The sequence below is a fragment of the Ursus maritimus genome (genome assembly GCF_017311325.1).
Source record: "Ursus maritimus isolate PB19 chromosome X unlocalized genomic scaffold, ASM1731132v1 scaffold_X1, whole genome shotgun sequence".
NCBI lineage: Eukaryota > Metazoa > Chordata > Mammalia > Carnivora > Ursidae > Ursus > Ursus maritimus.
In genome coordinates this window covers 92765951-92793120 of record NW_024423319.1, presented here as the reverse complement: position 1 = coordinate 92793120, position 27170 = coordinate 92765951, and the positions used below count along the sequence as shown (strand labels likewise).

Genomic DNA, 27170 nt, shown 5'->3' with positions numbered 1-27170 from the left:
GTATTTTGGGTTTCATACCACAGGCAACACATGACAGAGGCAATATGTGAAAGCATAGAGCAGTGGAGCAGACTTCCAGGAAGCAGTGTTCCTTTCTCAGATGAGGTTCCCCACTTGAGTTGGGTGGTTTTTAAGCAAGTTGCAGCTACATGACAATCAGTTTACTGCAAGAGCAAACATGCATTCCTGCTGACTACCTCAATTGTGTGCCGGTCTCAGCCTATCAGTACCCAATACAGAGGCTGGACCAGCCCTTGTGGTTTTTATTATGATTGCAAGACGCCCCCAGCAATACCATCAAGAAACTTTATAACAAACAAGATTTACTGCTTACAGGTTCTGGAAAGTACACAGCAAGGTCGTGGAGAGAGAGAATACAGGACTAGGATTTTATGTGTTCACTTTTTGTGAATTTAAAACATACAAGTATGAATTTAAAGCACAGGAAGAGAAAAACAAGCAGCCCAAATGGTCAGTTATCTGAATCAATGAAGACCTCTAAAACAAAGGAGCAGGAGCGGAGTTGACGGGGTGGCCTGGCTCTTAATCTAGTTGTATAGCAGGCAATATATTTATCCAAGCTAGCCATCTTTAAAGTGGATGCCTCTGCAATAAACCTTAAGTCAGATGCTTGCATCCTAGAAAGGAAAAACTGTCACGGCTTATGCTATAATAGCTTACAGGTTTCAGAATACAGGTTATCTCCTTGGTTAAATTTATTCCTAGGTATTTTGTTCATTTCAATGAAATTGTAAACAAATTGTTTCCTTAATTTCTGATAGCTATTACTGTATAGAAATGCAACAGATTTCTGTATATTGATTTTGTATCCTGCAACAACACTGAATTTGTTCGTTAGTTCTAATGGTTTTTGGCAGTCTTTAGAGTTCTCTTATGTATGTCATCTACAAATACAGTTTTGCTTTTCCTTTCCATTTTGGGTGCTTTTTATTTCTTTTTTTTTTTCCTAACTGCTTTGCCTAGGACTTCCAAAATCACCTTGAGTAAAAATGGTGAGAATGGTCATCCTTGTCCTGATCTTAAAGGGAAAGCTTTCAGCTTTTCAACATTGAGTATGATGTTAGCTGTGGGCTTTTTATATATGGTCTTTATTAAGTTCCCTCTATACTTTGGTGAGAGTTTTTAATCATAAATGGATATTGAATTTTGTCACTTGCTCTCTGCATCTCTTGAGATGATATAAGATTTTTATGCTTCATTTTGTTAAAGTGGTATATCATATTGATTGATTTACAGATTTATAGATGTTGAACCATCCTTGCATCCCTGGAATAATTCCCACTTATTTATGGTGTATGGTCCATTTAATGTATTGTTTAATCTTGTTTGCTAATATTGTGTTGGGGGTACATCTATGCTTATCAGGGATATTGGCTTGTAATTTTCTTTTCATGTGATGTCTTTGTCTTATTTTAAATGTTTGGTACATTTCACCAGTGAAACCATCTGGTCCTGGATTTTTGTTTGTTGTGAGGTTTTGGTTACTGATTCAATCTCCTAACTAGTAACTGGTCTGTTCACGCTTTCTGTTTCTTTATGATTCAGTCCTATAGGTTGTATATTTCTAGGAAAAAATCCATTTCTTCTAGGTTCTCCAGTCTGTTGATGTACAATTGTTCATAGTACTTTATGATCTTTTGTATTTTTTTGTTCCCAGTTTTAACTTCTTTATCCTTTCAGAAAACCACCTCTAAGTTTCACTGATCTTTTCTGTTGTCTTCAGTGTCTCATTTATTTCCAGTCTGATCTTTGTTACTTCCTTCTAACTTTGGGCTTTGTTTTTTGTTCCTAATTCTTTGAGTTATAAGGTTAGGTTGTTTAGATTTTTTTCTTGTTAGGTTGTTTAGATTTTTTTCTTGTTTCTTAACGTACACATTTATCACTGTGAACTTTCCTCTTAGAATTGCTTTTGCTGCATCCCGTAAGTTTTGGTATGTTGTGTTTCCATTTTCATTTGTCTAGGGATATTTTAAAGTTTCTTTTAATTTTAATTTCTTCTTTCCCATTGGTTGTTCAGGAACATATTTAATCTCTACATATTTGTGAATTATTCAGTTTTAATTGATTTCTAGTTTCTTGCCTTTGTGGTTGGAAAAGATCCCTACACTTTGCACTGTGTGTGTGCTTACATCTGAAGTGAGTCTCTGATAGGCAGCATGTAGATTGGATTAAAAAAAAAAAAGACCTTTCAGTCACCTCATGTCTTTTGCTTGGAGCATTCAGTCCATTTACATTTAAAGTAATTATTGATATGTATGTACTTATTGCCTTCTTACTAATTGTTTTCTGGTGGTTTTTGGAGTTCTTTGCTCCTTTCTTTTTCTCATCCTCTCTTCCCTTGTGATTTGATGATTTTCTTTAGTGTTACACAAAAAATATAAAGAAGGGAATCCAAGCATATCTGTTACAGGTTTCTTGGTTTTTGGTAACCATGAGGTTCATATATCACATTCTTTGTAGCTAATAGACTATATTTTGTATTTGTGTTTTTCTGATGGGGTGAATTCCATTATATTTCAGCTCACTGATCCATTCTTCTACTTTATCCAGTCTGCTCTTGAACCCCTCTAGTGTATTTTTCAATTCAATTATTGTATTCTTTAACTCTGTGACTTCGATTTGGTACTTTCTTCTATTTTCTGCCTCTTTGTTGAAGTTCTCATTTTGTTCATTTCTCTCCTGAGCTCTGTGAGCATGTTTGACTGTTATTTTGAACTCTTTATCAGGTACACCACTCAACTCTGTTTTATTAAGGTCTTATTCTGAGGTGTTTTTACTTCATTTGGAACATACTCCTCTGTTTCTCTCTTTTTGCTTTACTCTCGTTGATTTCCATGCATGAGATGAAACAGCCACCTCTTCCAGTCTTAAAGAAGTGGTCTTGTGAAGGAGTTGAAACATCATTCAACCCTGCACAAGCTTTTGATGCCTCTCAAATCTTTGTGATTGTCCAAGCAACCTGTTTTTAGTGCCTTCCAGTAGTTGACGATGTACCAAGACATGCCAGTGTCCCTAAGGGCAGGATGTCAGCCAGCTTCAAGACTAAAGCTCGCTGGAAGCAGGACTTCAGACAGCAGCTTTTAAAGTATGCAAGCGTAGTTCTTTGGGACCACAGGTGTAATTCCTGATGGCCACCAGTGCCAGGCAATATAGAGGGGTCTTCTGGGCAGAAGCCACCAAAGTCAGAGCACCAAAAAAAGGGGCAGTCTCCTTTCCAGGCAATACTGATGCGTTGAAATAAGGCAGAGGGAGCACGTAAAGATGGTGTCTCCTATCTTCCGTCCCTAGACCATTTCAGTAAGCCCCTAGATGCATCTTAAATTAGATGTCTGCCCCTCCTGCCAGTGTTTTAAGATTAGGTCTCTTTCAAAGAAAGTCTGGGCACTTTTCAGTTGGCTGCATTTATACTCAGCAGTGAGTCCATTCATATGAGCCCTTTCAGAACCTTTTCTCAATTTTCCACAGCCTTATAGGTCTTGTAAGTCCCTTTAGCTTTCAAAGATCTCAGGTGTATGCCAATGTGTACAAGTTGCTGTTCGTTTTTGGGTGTTTTTCAGAGGAATTTGTTCCATATGTAGCTATAGATTCAGTGTGTCTGTGGAAGGAGTTGAGTTCAGAATCTTCCTAAGTTGCTATCTTGAACCAGAACCCTGAAAGAATAAATTTTTAACAGTCAAATTTTAATACTGGGCATTAGGGGTATTTTGGATCTTGAAATTGCTCCTGTTGCCTCACATAGCAGGACAACTATCCATTTCTCCCTCAAGTATCCTGACTCCCAACCATAACAGTTTGCAAATAATTACATATAAATTAAAGAGGGTCTTATTTTATGTTTGCCACCTTGCAAAGTAATAGTCCCCATAATTAATTTTAAAAAGACAATAAAACATCTTCTTTCTCCCTCAGCTATACCATTTTCAATTCATAGTAAAATAAACTGAACTGGGGCGCCTGGATGGCTCAGTTGGTTAAGCATCTGCCTTTGACTCAGGTCATGATCCCAGCGTCCCGGGAGCGAGCCTCACCTGCTCCGCAAGGAGCCTGCTTCTCCCTCTCCCTGCTCGTGCTTTCTCTCTCATTCTCTCTCTCAAATAAATAATTTTTTTTTAAAACTGAATTAACACCATACTCAGTATAAATATTGTTTCTCAACAATTTGCACCCTAGTGGCAGTTTCAAGATAATGCCTTACTTTTCGTAATGTAATGTACAATTTGTAAATGTTCTATCTTTTCTCAGAAGTTATATCTACACATTCCTACCCTATTGATGGAGGAATTAACACAAAGATGTCAAGTGACTTTTGTATAATGCTAGCTGTTTTCTGTAGAACATCCATCATCTTGGTAAAGAATCTCTTCCTGGAATGTCCCAACTTGTTCTCACTTGAGGCAGCTTTTGGAGTTAGGATTGTGATTTTCGTCCTGCCTCTCTGATAATCTTTCCCTTTCATACCCAGAGACATTGTGGGTTCAGTTCCAGAGCACCACAATAAAGTGAATACTTAAGTAAAGCTAGTCAAAGGAATTTTTGGGTTTCCCAGTGCATATAAAAGTTCTGTTTACACGATGCTCTAGTTTATTATTAAGTGTGAAATAGCATTATATATAAAGAGATCATGTGCATACCTTAATTTAAGAACACAAATGCTAACCATCATCCGAGCTTTCAGTGAATCATAATATTTTTGCTACTGGAGGATCTTGTTTTGATGTTGATGCCTGCTGACTGACTCTTCCTTTCATGAACGGTTTTTCTGTAGTATGCAATGCTGTTTCATAGTGCTTTACACACAAAACCACTTTCAAGATTGAGTCAGTCTTCTCAAACACTAATGCTGCTTTATCAACTAAGCTTATATCATATTCTAAATCCCTTGTCATTTCAACAATCTTCATAGCCCCTTGAGCAGTAGATTCCATCTCAAGAAACCACTTTTTTTGCTCATCCATAACAAGCAACTCCTTACCCATTAAAAGTTGTATCATGAGATTGTAGCAATTCATTCACCTCTTCAGGTTCCACTCCTAATTCTAGTTCTCTGGCTATTTCCACCACATCTGCAGTGACTTCCTCCACTGAAGTCTTGAACTCAAAGTTATCCATGAGGGTGGGAATCTACTTTTTCCAAGCTCCCATCAGTGTTGATATTCTGACTTCTTCCCGTTAATCACACGTGTTCTTAATGGCATCTAGAATGGGGATTCCTTTCCAGAATGTTTTTTAAGTTTCAGTGGTAGTTTAGTGATTCACCAGTTGCATATAACATCCAATGCTCATTACATCAGTGCCCTCCTTACTGCCCATCACCCAGTTGCCTATCCCCCCTCCCCTCCTGCAACCCTCAGTTTCCTATAGTTCCAGAGTCTCTTAAGGTTTGTCTCTCTCTCTGATTTTGTGTTATTTTATTTTTCCATCCCTTCCCCTACGTTCATTTGTTTTGTTTCTTAAATTCCACATATGAAGGAATCATGATACTTGTCTTTCTCGGACTTATTTTGCTTATCATGATACCCTCTAGTTCCATCCATGTTGTTGCAAATAGCGAGATTTCATTCTTTTTGATGGCTAATATTCCATTGTGTATATCTATACCACCTCTTCTTTATCCATTCATCTATTGATGGACATCTGGGCTCTTTACATAGTTTGGCTATTGTGGACATTGCTGCTATAAACATTGGGGTGCATGTGCCCTAAGTTTACATCCTTTGGATAAATACCAAGTAGTGTTACTGCTGGGTCATAGGGTAACTATATTTAACTTTTTGAGGAAACTCCATACTGCTTTCCAAAGTAGTTGTACCTGTTTGCATTCCCACTAACAGTGTAAGAAGGTTCCCCTCCAACATCTGTCATTTCCTCAGTTGTTAATTTTAGCCATTCTGACTGGTGCGAGGTGGTAGCTTATTGTACATATATTGTATATATGACCACATCTTCTTAATCCATTCGTCTGTTGAAGGAGCACATCGGCTCCTTCCACAGTTTAGCTATAGTGGACAATGCTGCTATGAACATTGGCCTTTCTCTTCACGACATCTGTATCTTTGGGGTAAATACCCGGTATGTTGAGGGTTTTTATCAAGAAAGGATGCTGTATTTTGTCAAATGCTTTTTCTGCATCCGTTGAGAGGATCACATGGTTCTTGTCCTTTCTTTTATTAATGTGGACTATTACATTTATTAATGTGGACTATTACATTGATTGCTTTGCAGATGTTGAACCTCCGTTGCATCCCAGGGCTAGGTGAATAATCCTTTTAGTGTACTGTTGGGTCCTTTTAGCCAGTATCTTGGTGAGAATTTTTGCATCTATGGTCATCAGGGATATTGGTCTGTAATTCTTCTTTTTGGTGGGGTCTTTGGTTTTGGGAGCAAGGTAATGCTGGCCTTATAGAATGAGTTTGGAAGTTTTCCTTCCATTTCTATTTTTTGAAACAGCTTCAGAAGAAGGGGTATTCATTCTTCTTTAAATGTTTGATAGAATTCTTCTGGGAGGCTGTCTGGCCCTGGACTCTTGTTTGTTGGGAGATTTTTGATTTCTTCCTGTTTCAGTTTTGGCAGTTTATATGTTTCTAGGAATTTACCCAGATTCTCTAATTCTTTGGTATATAATTGCTCATAATATTCTCTTATAATTGTACTTCTTCATTGTTGGTTGTGATTTCTCCTCTTTCATTCATGATTTTATTGATTTGGGTCTTTTGGATAAGTCTGGCTAGGGGTTTATTAATCTTGTTAATTCTTCCAACTTCCAAAGAACCAGCTCATCTGTTTTTAATTATTGATTTCTCCTCTCCTGCTGGATTTAGGCTTTATTTGTTCCTTTTCTAGCTCCCTTTAGGTGTAAGGTTAGGTTGTGTATTTGAGACTTATTTCCTGAGAAAGGCCAGTATTGCTATATACTTCCTCTTCGGACTGCCTTTGATGCCTCCTAGAGGTTTGTCATGTTTTCATTTGTTTCCAGGTATTTAATTCTTTAATTTCCTGGTTGACCCATTCATTCTTTAGTAGGATGTTCTTTAACCTCCATGTGTTTGTGTTCCTTCCAAATCTTCTCTTGTGACTGAGTTCAAGTTTTTAAAGCATTGTGGTCTGAAAATAGCCATGGTATAATCTTTTTGTACACATTCTGTGGCACCCTACAATAATTACAATAGTGCTATCAAAGATCAGTGATTCCCATAAGCAATATAGTAATAACTTTGAAATATTCCAAGAATTCCAAAATGTGAAAGAGACACAATCGTTGTTGGAAAAATGGTACCAGTAGACTTGCTCCATGCATGGTTGCCACAAACCTTCAATTTGTAAAAAACACAGTATCTGTGGAGTAATAAAGCAATGTGCATTACAATGAGGTATTACCTGTACTTGTTCAGAAAAGGAAAAAGCCACATGACTGTTGGGCCCAGCAGCATTTATACACTTTTCAGCAATACAGACCCACTGAGAACAGCCCCCCCTTCCAGACTTTAGTCAGATTGTAAGACATGTTTATCTCTAATTATGAATAGAGTCCTTCAGGTCTTGAGTCACAGTCCGAGTGACTGGCATACAATTGGACTATTCAGAAATGGAAATGAAAAAATTCACAATCGAAAAGCACACATTTTTATAAAAGAACAACAAATATTGCTTGATAGAATCTTGTACATACTGAATTTTGTTCTGAAACCCACCTGTGATGAAACATTTACTTTGGGGCTCCTCCTCTGAAATGGCAGCTTCAGATTACATTCATAATTTAACCTTATCTAAAACTACTGAGACCTTTGAATGATATTTTATTCATTAAACAAATTTCCATTTCCTCTAAAAGCATTACTTTACTTTATATCAAGTCTTGAAATCATATGCTCTTTCTGAATATCTTTTGGCTGCTTTCCATTAGATAATAGCTTACAGAGACATAAACTTGGATTTTTTTGTTTGAATAACAATTAGTGCTTGTGAATTTTCATCTGATTCTCTGGCTTCATGTACAAAATAAGTCTAGTTCCCAAAGAAATAAATGTGATAATTACCCTTTTATTCAGATATCACTTTAATCTGTACAATGAGCCCACTTGCTTTTGACTGCACATTTAACATGATGAAAAGATTGAATTTTCTGGGAAAATGGTCTAACAGGTTCAAAATATCTTATTGATCAAAGGAGATTGCTTTTTGGCTTGCTCTGATGCCTGGCCTGTTCAAGTCCCAGTTCCAACATTTATGTTTTAAAAGATCTTATTTAGAGAGCACATGAGCAGGGGGAGAGGGATAGAGAACCTCATCAAGAGTCACTAAACTGAGCCACCCTGGTGCCCCACCTTTGGTTTATTGTTGGATGACCTGTCTGTGCCTTCATTTTCACATCTTCAACTGTGGATAATAATTGTGCCTTTATTATTGGGTGTGGATTAAATCTGATTGTATAGGGGCACTTGGGTGGTTCAGTGGGTTTTTCTGAGATCAGGCTCTGTGTGGGGCGTGAAGCCTACTTAAAAATCTGATTTTATACTTTCATTTTCGTCTAAGCTTTGTGGCACTTCAAAATGAAAGTTGTTTTATCCTGTAGATTTACTAGGATGCCAAATAAGCCAGAAAAATTAATTTAATTATACAAGCCAAGCATGGAGAAAAGCATAAACAATGCACATGAAAATGACCTTATCTCAAAGTGATAGGATGGCCAAATTACCTGAAAAAATATACTAAAACGTGGCTTTGTTATATTGTCCTAAGAGTGAGTTTTTATACAAAAAGTGTACACATTTTCTTCTAAATGTCAGTTTTGACCTGTGATTAGTGAGTCAATCACTTGACAATTTAAGGTTTTTGTATTATCCTAAAATAAATGCTGTATTCTTGGGAGTGTGCTGTTTCTACTTTTGAATATTGAACCTTGCATATTTTCATCTGTGGACAACCTTTAGGAGATCATACACTAATCTTCGAATCACAGAATGTTGCAGTAATAATGTACTTTTTAGAAAACCTAGTTCAGGGGTGGAACATAGATGACTTTGGGTCATTTTTATGCCCACAGAGTACTTTCAAAGCCAGTGTGGGAGGGGATTCATGATGGTAGCATAGAAAGACCTAGAACTCACTTCCTTACACGGACAGTGCAATTTTATTTATTTAAAAAATTATTCATATGTAGCTGTAAAGTACTTGAGAACTAGAAGAACTGCACCTTCACCACAAAAGAGATGCATCAAGAAGGGTAGCTGAGGCTTGGGAACCTACCCTAGATCCAGGAACCCCACAATCAGAACTGTCCCTTGAGGAGTGAAGCTACTGGGTCAGCACTGGAGAGAGAAAATGTCTGGTTTTGAAAATCAGTGGAGGTTAAGACCAGAACTATGGGGAATGGAGATTCTGCTCTTAAATCCACTTACCCTGATAATCAGCATCAAAGTAAAAAGTACCTAGACCATAGTGAGGGAGCCCCACTTACTAATATGAAAGTGACTGCAGGAGAAGCAGGAACCTGCAGGGACTTTGGCAGACACTACTTCTGCAGTCTCACCCTAACTAACTTGCTGATGATGGAGCAGACAGACAGTCACCATCTTTTGTACTTTTCCTTTAGCCTGCTAGCACTGAGGGGTGTGTTTTGCCCACCTCCTGCAACAGCCAAGCCAAAACTGAGACAGGTAAATGGCTTCAACCCCACTCTCCCTGTGTAGTGGCTGAGCTGCAACGAGGACAGGTGCATACCCCAAGCCCTGCAACTGCAGCCCATACACAAGTTTCCCATAGGGTGCCTGGCTGTGGTTGCTGGGGAGACTGGGCCACAGAATACAGCTTCTACATAAGACCACTCCTTAATGGCTGAGGGAGGTAGCCATTTTGCCTAATATATATGGACACAGACAGGAATGTGTCAAAATCAAAGAAAAGGAAAACCCCAGAAAAAGGCCATAATGAAATGGCGATAAGCAACCTACCTGATAAGGAGGAGTTCAAAATAACAGCCATAAAGATACAGAGCTGAGCACTTCAACAAAGAGCAGAAGTTAGAAAGAAGTGAGGATACCTTAAGGGACCTCTGAGACAACATCAGGTGGAATAACATTTGCATTATAGGGGTCCCAGAAGTAGAAAAGAGAAAGGGCCACAGAAATCATATGAAGTAATTGCTGAAAACGTACAGCTAATCTGGGGAAGGACACAGACACTTCCACATAAGATAAACTCAGAGAAACACCATGCCACATGATAATTAAAAAGTTAAAGAGATGAGCCTGATGTGGGGCTCGATCCCAGAACGCCGGGATCACGCCCTGGGCCGAAGGCAGACGCTTAACGACTGTGCCACCCAGGCGCCCCTAAAGAGAATCTTAAAGGGAGCAGCATATTATGTACACGGGAAACCCCATAAGGCTATGAGCAGATTCTTTAGCAGAAACTTTACAGGCCAGAAGGGAGGGGCATGACATATTCCAAGCGCTGAAAGGAAAACCTGCCAACCAAGAACAATGTTGTTATTCACAATTGAAGGAGAGATTAAAAGAGTTTGTCACCATTAAACCAGCCTTACAAGAAATGTTAAAGGGACTGCTCTAAGCTAAAAAGTAAAGGAACTAATAATAAAATATACAAAGGTAAAAAAATCTCACTTGAAAAGATAAATAGGAAAGGTAGTGGGTCAACCACTTCTATAAGGAATAGAAGACAGAAGTAGTAAAGTTTATTAAGATAAATACAGCAATTAGTTAAGGGTTACATAAAGATGTAAAATCTGTCATCAAAGCTTTGGAATGTGTTCAAAATTAAGTCACTATCGACTTAAAAGAGACTGTTGGAACATCTTATGTATTTATGTGAACCTCGTGGTAACCACAAAGAGAAAACATACAGTAAATACACAAGAGAGAGAAAGGAATCTAAACATGACCCTAGTGAATATAATCAAGCCACAAGGGAAAAGAAAAGGAAAGGAGCAACAAAAAGCAGTAAGTACCTACCTGTTAATCATTACTTTAAATGGACTAAATTCTCCAAAACACATAGCATGACTGGATAAAAAAACCAGATCCTTCTGTATGCTACCTGCAAGAGACACACTTCAAACCTAAAGACACAGACTGAAAATGAAGGCATGGGAAAACATATGTATACTATGTATAAGTGGAAACGAAACGAAAGCTGGGGTAGCAATACTTACTTAAATGGACAATAAAGACTGAAACAAAGAAGGGCATAACAATGATAAAGGGCAATTCAACAATAGGATATAACATTTGTTATTTGCTTTATACATTTAGTTGCCTTGATGTTGGGTGCATAACTTTGAACAGAAATAAAAGGGGAAATGGCAGTATGATAATAGGAAGGGACATTAATACCCCACTTTCATCAATGGATACATCATCCAGACAGAAAATTAATAAGGAATCATTGGCCTTGAATAACATGTTAGACAAGATGGACTTAATAGGTATATATAGAACATTCCATCCCCACACAGCAGAACACACAATTCTTTTCACGTAAACATGGACCATTCTTTAGGATTGGTCACCTGTTGGGCCACAAAACAATTCTCAATAAATTAGAAATCAGTTATGATCAGCGGAAAATGCACAAACACATAGATGAAGAAATCAAAGAGGAAAAAAATACCTTGAGATAAATGAAAATGGAAATACAATGTTTCAAAATCTTTGGCATGCAGCAAAAGAGGGAAGTTCATAGCAATACAGGCTAACCTAAAGAACAATCTTAATCTAAGCCCAAAGTTAGAAGGAAATAATAAAGATCATAGCAGAAATAAATGACCTAGATCCATGAAACTAAAAGCTGGTTCTTTGAAAAGATAAAGTTGATAAACTTTTAGCCAGACTCATCCCCCCAAAAAAGAAATTAGATATAAAAAGGATAAGAAAATACTATGAACAATTATATGCCAACAAATTAGACAACCTAGAAGAAATGGATATATTCCTAGAAATATCCAATATTCCTAGACTGAATCAAGAAAAAAAAATCTGAATAGACCATTTTTTAGTAACTAAATTAGTAATTAATTAAACTCCCAATAACTCCATATCCAGATGGCTTCATAGGTGAATTCCAGCAAACAAAGAAGAGTTAATACCTTCTCTTCTTAAATATTTCAAAAAAATTGAAGAGGAAGGAACACTTCCAAACTAATTTTTACAATGCCAGCTTTACTCTAATACCAAAATCAGACAATGACAGAAAACACAAAATTATACACCAATATCTCTGATGAACATTGATGGAAGAATCCTCAATAAAATGAGCAAACCAAGTTCAACAATACACTAAAAAGATCACACAGTGTGACCAAGCGGGATTCATTCCAGGAACACAAGGACGATTTATCACCCACCAATCAATGTGATATACACTATATTAGCAAAATGAAGGATAAAAATCCTATGATCATTAACGTAGACAAAAAGCACTTGACAAAATTCAACATCCATTTATGATTAAAAACTCTCAACAAAGTTTGTGTAGAGGAAATATACCTCAACATGATAAAGGCCATATATGACAAATCCACAGCAAACATTATACTTAATAGTGAAAAGCTGAAAGCTTTTCCTCTTGATCAGGAACAATACAAGGATGCCCACTGTCAACACTTTTATTCAATATGGTATTGGAAGTCCTAGCCACACCAGTTAGACAAGAAATAAAAGGTATCTAAATTAGAATGGAGGAAGTAAAGCTTTCACTATTTGCAGTGGACATGATACTATATATAGAAAATCCTGAAGACTCCACCAAAAAGCTATTAGAATAAATGAATTCAGTAAAGGACACAAAATTAATATACATAAGTCTGTTGAATTTCTATACACTATACTTCTAACAAAGTAGCAGAAAGAGTAAATTAAGAAATCAATCCCATTTACAACTGCATCAAAAAGAATAAAATACCTTTCTTTTTGATGCAGTTGTAAATGGGATTGTTTTCTTAATTTAACCGAGGAGGTAAAAGACCCATACTCTGAAAACTTTAAGATGCTGAAAGAAATTGAAGACTACACAAATAGATGGAAAGATACACTATGGTCATGGAGTAGAAGAATACTGTTAAAATGTCCATACTACCCACAGCAGAACGCCAATGGTATTTTTCAAGAAACTAGGACAAATAATCCTAAAACTTGTATGGAACCACAGAAGACCCCAAATAGCCAAAGCTAATCCTAAGAAAGAAGAACAAAGCTGGAGTATCATGATCTCTTATTTCAAACTATACTATAAAGCTTTAGTAATCAGAACAGTATGGTATTGTTATGAAGACAGGCACATAGATCAACAGAGCAGAATAGCCTAGAAATAAACCCATGGCTTACATGGTCAATTAACCTATGACAAAGAAGGCAAGATCATACAGTGGCAAAAAAAATAGTCTCTTCGGTAAATGGTGTTATGGACATTGGACAGCTACATGCAAAAGAAAGAAACTGGACCACATTCTTATACCACATGCAAAAATTACCTCAAAGTGGATTAAAGAATGCAATGTGGGGCACCTGGGTGGCTCAGTCCATTGGGTGTCTGACTTGATCTCAACTCAGGTCTCAATCTCAGGGTCATGGCCGTATACTGGGGTCCAAACTGGGCGTGAAGCCTACTTATTAAAAGAAGAAGAAAGAAGAATAGAATGTAAGACCTGAAACCATAAAACTACAAGAAAACGTAGGTAGTAAGCTCTATGATGTCAGTCTTTGCAATTTTTTTCTGGTGGGGGAGGAATCTGTCTCCTCTGGCAAGGGCAACAAAAGCAAAGTAAACAAATGGGACTGCATCAGGCTAAAAAGCTTTCCCACAGCAAAGGAAGCCATCAACAAAGGAAAAAGGCAACCTACTGAATGAGAGAAGATACTTGGAAATGATATATCTGATAAGGGGTTGATATCTAAAATATATAAAGAAGTCATACAATTCAGTAATGGCAAAGAAAAACCAACCCAATTAAAAAATGGGCAGATGACCTGGATAGACATTTTTTCCAAGAAGATATATAGATGGCCACCAAACATGTGAAAAGATGTTCAACAACATTCATCATCAGGGAAATGCAAATCAGAACTACAAATGAGATATCACCTTCCACCTGCCAGAATGGCTAGTATCAAAAAGAGTTAACAAGTATGGTGAGGATGTGCAGAAAAAGGAACCCTTGTGCATTGTTGTTGGAAGTGTAAATTGATGCAGCTACTATGGAAAACAATGTGGAGGCTTCTCAAAAAATTACAAATAGAACTACCATATGATCCAACAATTCCACTTCTGGGGATTTATCTGAAGAAAATGAGAACACTAATTCAAAAACATGTGTGGACCTCCATGTTCACTGCAGCATTATTTGTAATAGCCAGGATATGGAAGCAGCCTAAGTATCCATCATAGATGGATAAAGATGTGTATGTATATACACACAATGGACTATTAACCGTAAAAAAGAATGAAATCTTGCCATTTGGACAACATGGATGAACCTACATGATATTATGCTAAGTCAGAGAATGACAAATACCATAAAATTTCATTTACATGTGGAATCAAGGAACGAAAAAATTAAACAGAACAAACCGGTGGTTGCCGGAGGGGAGGAGGGGCGGATGAGATAGATGAAGGGGATTAATAGATACAACTTCCAGTTACAAAATAAGTCATGGGGATGTAGCGTACAGCAGAGGGAATATAGTTATTATAATAACTTTGGTGACAGATGGTACTAGACCTATCTGATCATTTTGTAATATATAAAAATATCAAATCATTATTATATACCTGAAACTAATATAATATTGTATATCAGTTATAATCTAATAAAAAATAAGAGTGATAGAAAACAAAAACTAAAAGCCTCAGTCTGGTAAAAAGAAGGATAAAAAGAAAAATCTCACAAATAACTAATAAAGTCCAACAAACAAGTATAGGATTTCTCAGGGGCTCATTGGAAACTGTAGTACCATGGAACATTACCCAGACTCCTTAGGGAAAAAAAGATAGCTACAACCTAAAAGTCTGAAATATCATTATGATAACATTTTACCAATCAGGGTGAAGGAAAGATCATAGAACTGCAAATTTTAATAGACTGCTTCCCATGTGCCTCATCTATGGAGAATTCTTCAAAAAGGACTATTCAACTGCAAAATCAATCAGAACAGCAACTTCAAAATCAGGGAGGATGAAGAGAACAAATAGTAATGAGCAATGATTCATGCAATGTATGTATAATTAAGTCTGAATAGATAATGATGTAGTGATTAGGAATGTTACAAATGTTAAATATTCTTTCTTCAAAAAAAAAAAAAAAGCCTGTGTGACTAATAAAATATATGACTATAAAACAACCAGCTTTAGTGCCCAGAGTCTTACTTTTAACCGGATTCATAGAGTTATGTTAATGCCATGCTATCATGGGACATCTGGCATTACAATCCCCCATCTAGCCCAACTCCCTCGATTATTTGCCCATTTGGATAATGACCTGGTTCCCTTCCTTGATGCCAGATATTTATTTTGTAGTGCCTGCAAATAAATAGGATTGTGAGAAAAGCACTTACTGGTTAGGTTTAAACATTGGAAAAACAGTAGCATTGGGATTGGGGGTGGTCTCCATACCACGGTATGGGATAATCAGTGAATTTGAGGCAGCGACTTGATTATGATATTCAAGAATTATAACAACTACTATTTGAGTTTTATATGCCAAGGACTTAATTAGACATGTCATATATGTTATTTCATATGATGCTTAGACAGCCTATAAAGACAGATTAGTATTATCCTGTTTCTCAGGTGAGGAAACTTAAGACTCAAAAGAGTAACTTGTCCAGGTCTCATAGCTAGTCATTGGGTCAGGTGAGCTTTTTATGTTTTCAGTATTTCTCCCCATACAAATATTAAAGATTTGAACTACTAGGTCTCATGTCTTTTGGGATTATAGTCTGTGTTTGGAAATAACAATTTCTTCACTAGCCTGAGCTTTCTACTAGGGGCAATTGTAATTACGACATTCAGTGAACATCTGTGTACTAAACTTTGGGGGGTGGAGAGGGAGTTGAGGAAGGTCTGGTGGAAGGGGACCTCAAACAGAACCATTGGAAAATAAAGCATTCATCTGTAAAGCGTTTGACTACTGAAAGCCTACAACAGCCTAAAATAGCACATACCATTAATGATGATGGGGATTAGGGATCAGAAACTTCATAGTTGGACATGGAAAATGATATGTGACATTTTTAAGGGAATAGTATTTGGTTTAATTGGGAAACAGGAAATCTCTCACACTTTGTTTTTCCTTCTAAAATGTCATAGCTGAAAATATAACTCCCAAGTCTTGAAAAAGACTCTTGGGTTCTCACTGACCATTTTAGGAAAGATCCAGAGTGAACATCATAACGTGATTTATTTGTAATCTCTTGTCATGGAAAATATAGGCAGTAGCTCATTTAAACCAACAAATCTGGTTTCGGTTTTTGGTTCATTATGTTAATAGAACCCAGACATTTCTCATTTGATATTTCCCATCTTTTGATCATACTAATTTTTATTTTGTCTTTTATTTTCAGAAGGAGTTTTGGAACACCTACACAAAAGCCCAACAAGGAGAGAGTAACAGAGGAAGTGACTGGTTTCAGTTCTACCTTACATTTCCATTAATCTTTGGCCTCTTCATTATCCTTCTTGTCATTTTTCTAATTTGGAGATGCTTCCTCAGAAACAAAACTCGCAGACAGACAGTAACTGAAGGCCACATGCCTTTCCCACAGCACCTTAATATTATCACTCCGCCTCCCCCACCAGACGAAGTGTTTGATAGCAGTGGATTGTCACCAGGCTTTCTGGAATATGTAGTTGGGCGCTCAGATTCTGTCTCCACTCGCCTATCCAACTGTGATCCCCCACCCACCTATGAGGAAGCCACTGGCCAGGTGAACCTCTGGAGGAGTGAAACAGAACCTCATTTAGACCCACCCCCAGAGTATGAGGACATCATTAATTCCAACTCAGCCAGTGCCATTGCTATGGTGCCTGTGGTCACCACCATCAAATGAAACTGCAACCTTCCTTCTACTATAATCATTTTTAAAATACTAATGAAAGAACTTTCTAGCACTTTACCACTACATAAATGTGCATTGACTTATTTTATTGGACTCTGACAGCATACCACTTCACGTTTTCTGATCTGATTTTCATTAGTTTTGTTTCCTACTATAAAATCATTATCCATGCTCATTTTCTCTAATGGAAATATGTGAAGAGGGAAAAACCTTAGTGGAGGTCTTTATGTGATGTGATGAGACATACGTGTGTGTGTGTGTGTGTGTGTGTGTGTGTGTGTGTGTGTGTGTACATCAGCCCAGTATACGTGCAAGTATCTTAAAAAGCCATTAACTTCTGTCTAAATCACCTTTATAACAATATACTCTCCAAAATTGGGAGTGGGGGGAGACACCAACAATTTGTATAATAGCCACATGCTGTTGAATTTTGAAAATAAGATAAACTTAGCATGTTTTCTAATTCTTACTGGCTTGTTAACATCCCTTTTTCTTCAAGTACCTTAAATAAATGCATGTATTCCATCTTGATTTTAGGAGCATCTCAGAAAGAGAGAAGGCAGGCACAATAAATGATAATTTACCTATAGTATATAGCGAGACTATCATTGGTCATTAGTGACATTTGGCTAGTTTTGTTGACGACTGCCTTTCCCAACCGCCCCACCCCCAAATTAAACAGTGTTTGCTTAGTGTCTTTGAATGTCTCATGCTATTTGTATTAACATCTTGGTAGAGAGGATTTCTCGGTAACAGAATAGTTTCTAAAGCACTTAACATGTATTAATGACAGGGAATAGATAGAGATTTCTTCTTTGCTCATTTGTGACAATAATTATTTTCTTTTTGCTGTTTTATTGCCTTTTACTCTGCTGTCTACTCCCTCTCCTACCACCACAGAATCTGTAAGAACCTAGGAATTTAGTTAAAATTCTTGAAATTATTTTCTTAGTTTTTGTATAGACTGAAGTCTTTGCCTCGAGAGGACTAGGTGGCGTTTTTCCATTAAATTAGGAACTGTGATTTTTATATTGCTCTGCAGTTGGTGGGGGAAAACTGCAACGTCTGTGTTGTGCCAGGTGCACAATAAATCTGTTTCACGTAGATCTCATTGTTGCTATTTCCTTTTGTATTTTCCTAATTTTTTTTGAGTGCAGGACTTTTCTTTTCCCTTGGAGCAGAAGAACAGGCTGTGAATGAACTGCCGACATAAACTGACTCAGAAAGGAAAAGAGGGTTGTTTCATATAAAGTCCCATTATGTATGCACTGATGGAAAATTTATATTGGTCAGGGAGATGTCTGTACCACTCCCAAGCCTCCTTAGTGTTAGAGAAAATGGTTAATTGAGGCAGAAGCAATGCAGGTTCTGGAAGCATCAGCCATATCCATCTCCATCCCCACACCCCTGCCCCCATCCTGCCCTGGAACCCAAAAATGAGGAATGCTGGGGGGAAACCCTGAACTAGGAGTCAGATGACCTGAATTTCCATCCTGTTCTGTAAAAAAGAAAGAAAGAAAGAAAGAAAGAAAAAGGTACTTGCCACGGTACCCTCGGAAAGACCCACATCTGCACCTTAGATTCCTTAACTCTGAGACGGATAATGGCAGTTGTCCTGCTCATCGGCAGGGGCTTTGGAAGGATCTAGTGAGGTGGTGTGTATGAAAGTAATTTGTAAGATATGAAGAGCTGTCTACGTGTGAGGTCATAGCATTGTTCTTACTGTGCTTAAGGGAGAATTTCTCCGTTTCCCTAAAATTTATCAGAGCTTTCACATAGTGAGAAATAGAGTAGGCTGCTCCATTAATGGCTAATACGCTCCTAATCTGAGTATCTGGGCTGTTAAATTTCTGTCACTCTCTGGTCTATACCAATGCTGTACCAGACGACAGCCAGCTTAGCACAAACAGGATGAAGCAGATGTTGGAAAGGGAACTAAGATGTATGTGTTTAGCTGGTCGGTTTTGTAGCTTTCATGAACTAAAAATTCATAAATCTTGACCCTGGTCTCAGTAGAAGTGACAATATTATTTTGAACTTGACTGTGAGCACATGGTGACTTTTGGCTTCTAGTTACAGCTAAAAGTGGGAGTGTTTGTGCGTGCATGTATGGCTAGTCTGGCTTCTTTTTAAAGGAAAATTAAGGTTCCTTTTCTGTGCACTTTTTTTTTTTTTGTCATTAACATTAGGCCTTAGATTAAACCAGCAGTTTTTAAAGTGTGGCTGGCCCATGAACCCCTGGGAGTCCTTGAGAGCCTTTCGGGGCATCTGTGAGATCAAAACTATTTTCATGATAATACAAAGGCATTAGTTGTCTTTTCACTCGTGTCTCAAAAAGTAGTTGAAAATGTAAAACAATGCCATTTCCCACAAATCTTTTTTCTGTTTTAGGAAATACAGCTATTTTCTTAAAAATGTTATTTATGTTAGCATGTAATAAACTTTAATTTTTGAATAATTTTATTTTCCAATATGGCAAATATTGATGGGTATAAACAAAAGCTCTGACATCCAGGTCTCTAATAAATTTTAAAGAATATAAAGGGGTCTGGAGAGCAAAAGTCTTGGAATTACAGGATTAGAAAAAGGAGCAGGATATTCTATTACTATGTATATATTCTTGCAACTTTATATTTTAAAGTCCTGATATTGGATTTAATGGTGCCTCGTAGAGATACCTGCATTATAATATAAGAATGGATGTTGGTTCTTGAAGCAAAAGCCAAATGCTTAATCTAATCAATGGCTACAGCTTTTTCACCTGTTGGTCAAAGAAAACACACCACACTGTAGTGATAACTGACACCAGCCACAGATCTCATGGCAGCATTCATGGGATGACAGTATAAACAAAAATACCACTTTCTTCAAGAAACATTCTCTTAGGTTTGTTTTGTTTGATTTTGACTTAGGTTTTACATTTTTCAAAACTCTTTTGCTGCCCCATCTGGTTTTATAAACTGAGTTTCTTAACGTTTGTTATAACTAAAGGGGCTTGTCTGGAATAATACATATTTTTTATGCTTTTGCCTTTCTTACACGATTGATATTACATTCACCTTTGGTCATTTTTAATAAAGGTTTATTTTTGCAGATATATTTAGTACCTTTCTTAAGCAGTAAGTAACTGAATTGAATCAACCAGTTTGCATTTTAATGAGAGAATGGGGCTTAATTGTCTTCCAGTGGAATGATTTCCAGGCCTCCACATCTAGTGTCTGGAATCCTAGAACTGGCACTTTCTGCCTTTCTGCTTGGAATGTCACAGTGAATTATATCTGTTTAAAGTGAATTAAAGAGTTTTTTTTTTATTGACCAGTACAAATACAAATGCTGTGTTTGATTCATTGTTAATGATGACTTCAAGATTGATGATCTGATACAATAACTTGGTTCTGTGTAAATAACATGTATTTTATTATAATTCACATTTTTACTTGGTTTACATTAAATTATGGTATTTAACTATTTTTATGTTTATACTAGGTAAGGTTTTTCTTATGTTTCTGTGTTTTTGGTATGCTAAATAAAGCTATTTTTAAACCCACGAGATTTTTTCTGCCATGTATTTATTATGGTTAAGTAATAAACATGCTTCATAAGCTTTTATTAATTATGGTCTTTTTAACAAGGGAAAATTGTTTCTTTTTTTTCTTATGAATTTAAGAACTATTGCTCAGCAAAGAAATCAGAAATTATCTGGTGAAAACTTCAGGGTGTTCTCAGCATAAGAAAGACTTCTGTACTAACTTTTGAATGATGCCGGCATGATACAAAATGGAAACACTCACTCCAGAGGGACCTCCCTGCTGTAGTGTAGTTTGTCCAGTCTTGGGGATAGTGTTGTCTGCAGATACCAAGGAGCTGCTTTTTACCCTCCTTAACAGCTTGCATTTGACATTTGAGAAGATGAGAAAAGAAAGCATAAGATGGAAACATTTATGACCACAGGCCATCTTCCTAAGTGTAGTCACCAAAAAGACTAAAAGGTGATGTGACGAGTCATTGATTAAGCAAATGTAAATATGACTTGATCTTTATGGTATAAAAATTAAAATGATTTACTTATAATCCTTAGCATTTCTCCTTAAGTCTGAGTATCCATTTTGTAAGCATAAATCCCAGAGAGTTGTCCAAAACATCATAAAAAGGTAGTTTTTAAAAATATATAGCAATTTCTAAAAATTGTATAACTTACAGATTAATACATCCATGAAACCCAACACCTAGATCAAGATATTTCTAGTACCCCAGAAGGCTCCCTTATATACTTCTCCCTAAAGATAACACTTCTGACATCTATCATAAGAGATCAAGTTTTTAAATTTCATATTTGGCTGTAGCCATAAGCCAAAAGACTTGACTCCTCCTTTTTTAAATTCTTATTTCAGAAAACTTCAAGGTAGAAGTTCCAGAGCTGCTTACCCGTCTCTTAGCTCTCCTTGAACCCACTCCTCCTCTCTAAGCCTTTTCTACATACCTGAAGCTCTTTGAGGTTAAGAATTCTGTTGAATCCTTTTAACTCCCTTCCCCCCAATACATCAAATACCTAAGAGTGAGGGCTTTTTTAAGCCTATGTATTGACCAAAATATCAGTAGTTTTCCATCTTAATGCTTGTTTCTGCTCTAATTCTTTTATCTCCTACCGTTTCCTTAAACTTTGTATGATGACCTTTTGTTCTCAGTAATTTTATTGATCTACTTGTATTTTTTTTAGACTTCAAAATCCACTATAATCTGGTCCCATAGGCTTTTCTAACCTTATTTCCTTACATAGCTAAGATAATAGATATTTACAAAGTGCCTACTTTGTGTGAAGCTAAAGTGGTAAGAAAATAATGGTGCCTATAGACATCATCTCTGGGGATTTTGCAATCAGGTTAGACTGGGATAAATTTATAATTTAGTGTAACCCTAATTCCATTCCAACTCACAGAAATTCTTTTTGCCCAAAGTCCCATGGTATTTACAATCAGGCATATATATCACACAGTCCTGTATATCAGTCTATTTGTTACTTTTATAAGTTTTTAGCAGTGGAAGCTAACTTTAAAAAAAAAAATCATAGAACCCTAATATAATCTACAGAATAATTATAGTGGTGGTTGACTACATAAGTGGGAAGCTTGGAACCTCACCATCTGTGACCTTCTTGTCAATCCCCCGTACTTCAAGTCAGTCCAAGTCACAGAAAACACTAGAACTTTATGAACATAATTAGACAACCACTGGAATATAACATCTATTGATGTCCAACTCCATACCACCTGCTCTTTACACACGCACACACACGCACACACAATCTATAAACTGCTTAGGGTTCAAAATGCTCTTTTTAGGGGCGCCTGGGTGGCGCAGTCGTTGAGGCGTCTGCCTTCGGCTCGGGGCGTGGTCCCGGCATTCCGGGATCGAGTCCCACATCGGGCTCCTTTGCTGGGAGCCTGCTTCCTCCTCTCTCACTCGCTTGCTGTGTTCCCTCTCTCGCTGGCTGTCTCTCTGTCACATAAATAAATAAAATCTTTAAAAAAAAAAAAATGCTCTTTTTAGTCCAGTGGTTCCTAATTCATAAGTATACTGCACTGGCCACTAACATACACTATCTGTCAAAATGATGTTTGAGAAGAGAGCCATGGAATGTTAATAGTTCCGATTCTTTGTTTATATCACTTCAACATCACCATACTTCTTGCTACATTTTCAATACTCAGTCCCTCGGCATTTGTGGTTAATGATGGTTTTAATATATTCATAAATCATGTTTAAAAATAAGCATACAGTGATGTCAATGAAAATAGTAGGGAGTAGGAATTCCAAAAGCATGTTCTTCCACAAAAGCAGCAAAAAAACTGGCAAAAACTGTCAGCATCCACTTCATCAGAACTCTAAAAACTAATTACACTTTACAGCAACCAGGAAAGAAAAAAATCCTTTAACAGTCTGGCCTTATCCCCTGCTTCCCTTCTCAGTGACATCTTGGAAGACAACAGCCCACATTCTAGGTATAGGTTCCTAATACGAGAGGGAGGAAAATGGACCTTATTATCAAAGAACTGAGGTTGATTGTTTAGTCCTGTATTTTGGCTTCCTGACGTACCAGCTCAAAGGCTTGCTTTTATTTTTTCTTAACAGGAACTCTCCCAAATTGGAGGCAACTATCTGGGGGGTGTTTTTCAAAAACACTTAAGAGTAAATGCATTAGCTGCTACCACCTGGACAAGGGATAACATCTGAGGTAAAAAACAGGCAAACTGAAAAGCTTGAGAAGAAAGGCTGGGGACTAAAAAGAATAGGGACTCTGAAAAACTTCCAGGTAGTCAGGAATCTAGCTAAACACACCTAAAGAGCTCAGTGAATGCTCTAAAAAAAATCTGAGAGGCTCTAAACTCTCAACTTTGACCTTCAGATTCTCCATAAGCAGAAAGTGAAGGTTATGGTTCAGTTGTATGTTGCCTGGATGAAAGTTGAAGGTTTACACACACACACACACACACACACACACACACACACACACACACACACACAGCCTGTCTGCTAAAAATAGGATACTTTCGAGGAGAGGGGGTGCCAGGCGTCTAATGAACTCTGTCAAATCACTAGCTGACCACTACAGTAACAAAAGACTACAGTGATCACATGTGACAAAGAACACAGCCTTTACAAAATGAGCTAAAAAGTCACTAAACCAACCAACACCTAAAACAGGCAACAAAACAAACCCTGAAGACAAAGGAAAATTGGATTTCCAGAGTTACCATTCAATAATATTAATTCATAGCCCATGCACTACTGAGAATAGTACCCAGCCCTGAACATCTAGAAGCCTGACCAGAGAACCTAGGAAACCACAGAGCCTAGCCTGCGGCCTTGCTTAGGAAGGAAACCAAGCCAGCAGTCCAAATGGTCTCAGCTAGTGGCATCCCCCACCCTCATGCCAACCTCAGAGCTTGGGCAGTGGCCTCACCCAAAAATAGACCCTGACAGCAAGCCTCACCTATCCAAGGATGTTACCAGCAGACATGTCCAGAAACCCACAAGTCTTAACAAATGCCAAAAAAAAAAAAAAAAAAAAAAAAATCAAAGTCATACCATGCATCTTTTCTGACCACAATGCTATGAAACTAGAAATCAAACACAAGTCTGGAAAGAGCACAAATACATAGAAATTAAATAATATGCTACTAGACAATGGGTCAACCAAGAAATCAAAGAAAATCAAAAAGTACATGGAAAATGAAAATACAATGGTCCAAAATCTTTGGGGTGCAGCAGAAGTGGTTCTAAGAGGAAAGTTTATAGCAATACAGGCCTACCTCAAGAAGAAAAATCTCTAATAAACGACCTAAACTTATACCTAAAGGAGCTAGAAAAAGAACAAAGCCCCAAACCATCAGAAGGAAGGCAATAATCAGTATTAGAGCAAAGATAAATGATACAGAAACTTAAAAAACCAATAGAACAGATCAACAAAACCAGGAGCTGATTCTTTGAAAAGATAAACCTGATAAACCTCTACCCATTCTCAAGGGAGAGGGAGAGGGAGGGAGGGAGGGAGGGAGGATTCAAATACACAAAATCAGAAATGAAAGAGGAGAAAGAACCACCAACACCACAGAAATAGAAAAGATTGTAAGAGAATATCATGAAAAATTATATGCCAACAAATTGGACAACCTAGAAGGAATGGATAAATTCCTAGCAAAATATAACCTCCCAAAACTGAATCAAAAAGAAATAGAAAATTTGAACAAACCAATTACCAGCAATGAAATTCAATCAGTAATCAAAAATCCCAACAAACAAAAGTCCAGGGCCAGATGGCTTCACAGGTGAATTCTACCAAGCATTTAAAGAAGAGTTAATGTGTATTCCTCTCAAAATATTCCAGAAAGTAGAAGGGGAAAGAAAACTTCCAAATTCATTCTATGGGGCTAGTATTACCCTGATACCAAAGGCAGACAAAATACCACCAAAAAAAAAATAAAAAGAGAGAGAACGAACCACAGGCCAATATCTCTGATGAACACAGATGCAAAAATCCTCAACAAAAAAGTCAGAAACTAAAAAGGAGATGTCACAACTGACACCACAGTAACACAAAGGATTATAATACTATGAAAAATTATGTGCCAACAAAGTGGACAACCTAGAAGAAAAAGATAAAATTCTACGATCATACAACCTTAAAAAACTGAATCAGGATGACATAGAAAATCTGAAGAGACAAATTACTAGTAATGAAATTGAATTGGTAATCAAAAATCTACCAAAAAATAAAAATTCAGAATCGGATGATTTCACAGGTGAATTCTACCAAACATATAAACAACAGTTATTATCTATACTCCTCAAAACATTCCAAAAATTGAAGAGGAAGGAAAGCTTCCAACCAAATTCTATGGGGGCATCATTACCCTGAACACAAAAGCAGACAAAAACCACAAAAAAGAAAACTACAGGTCAATTATTCATGATGCACACAGCTGAAAAAATTCTCAGCAAAATATTAGTAAACTGCATTCAACAATACGTTATAAGGATCATTCACCACAGTCAAGTGGGGTTTACTCCAGGGATGTAAGGATGGTTTAATATTCACAAATCAATGAACATGATACACATTAACATTAACAAAACAAAGGATAACAATCATATAGTCATCTCAAAAGATGCAGAGAAAACACTTGACAGAATTCAACACCTGTTCATGATAAAAACTCTCAGTAAAGTGAGTTGAGAGGAAATATATCTCAACATAATAAAGCCATATATGAAAAACCCATAGCTAACAGCATACACAATGGTGAAAACTGAGATTTTTCCTGTAAGATCAGGAAGACAAGGATTCACTCTTGCCACTTTTATTCCACATAGTCCTGGAAGTCCTAGCCACAGAAATCAAAGAAGAAGAAATAAAAGCCATCTATATTGGAAAGGATGAAATTAAGCTATTTGCAGGTGACAGGATACCATACACAGAAAACCCTAAAGACTCCACCCAAAAACTAAGAATAAATTAGTTCAGTAAAGTACAGAATACGAAACTAACACTGAGAAATCAATTGCATTTCTATATACTAATGGCAAAGTTGCAGGAAGAGAAATTGAGAAGATAATTCCATTTACAATTGCACCAAAAGGAAAAAATTCCTAGGAATATACTTAACCAAAGAGGTGCAAGAACCTGTACTCTAACAACTATAAAGCACTGATGAAAGAAACTGAAAACGACACAAAAATGGAAAGATATACCATACTCATGCATTGGAAGAATTAACATTGTGAAAATGTCCACACTACCCAAGGCAATCTACAGATCCAATGCAACAGCATTTTTCACAGAACTAAAATAATACTAAAATTTGTATGAAACCACAAAAGACCCCAAAAAACCAAAGCAACCTTGAGCAAGAATAAACCTACAGGTATCACAATCCCAGATTTCAAGATACACTACAAAGCTGTAGTAATCAAAACAGCATGGTTCTGGCACAAGAATGGACACATAGATCAACAGAGGAGGATAGAGAAATAATCCACACGTATATGGTCAATTAATCTATGACAAAGGACGCAAGAACATACAATGGGGAAAAGGCAGTCTCTTTAATAAATAGTGTTGGGAAAACTGGACAGCTACATGCAAAAGAACGAAACTGGACCACTTCCTAACACCATACACAAAAATAAATTCAAAATGGATTAGCAACCTAAATGTGAGACCTGAAACCATAAAACTCTTAGAAAAGAACACAGACAGTAATTTCTTTGACATCAGCCATAAAAACATTTTTCTAGATATGTTTCTTAAGGCAAAGAAAGCAAAGCACTTCCTTCTACACAGCAAAGGAAACCATCAACAAAACAAAAGGGCAACCTACTGAATGGGACAAGATATTCTCAAATGATATATCCAATAAGGGGTTACTACCCCAAATATATAAAGAATTTATACAATTCAACACCAAATTAGACAATTAATTAAAAAATGAGCAGAGGACCTAAAGAGACATTTTTCCAAAGAAGACATATGGATGGCCCACAGACAAATGAAAAAAAATGCTCAGCATTACTAATGATCAGAGA

At 36.9% G+C, this 27170-nt stretch overlaps 1 protein-coding gene across 2 annotated transcripts in view; it reads left to right on the top strand.

The window, feature by feature from the left end:
* PRRG1 (proline rich and Gla domain 1) overlaps positions 1 to 18619 on the top strand; it is a 138256-nt gene extending 119637 nt beyond the window's left edge. For both annotated transcript variants that reach the window (XM_040633075.1, XM_040633082.1), the window contains exon 4: positions 16593 to 18619. In XM_040633075.1, the coding sequence (XP_040489009.1) occupies positions 16593 to 17078 (486 nt within the window). In that variant the 3' untranslated portion in view covers positions 17079 to 18619. The remainder of the gene's footprint in view (positions 1 to 16592) is intronic.
* Positions 18620 to 27170: the final 8551 nt, after the last annotated feature.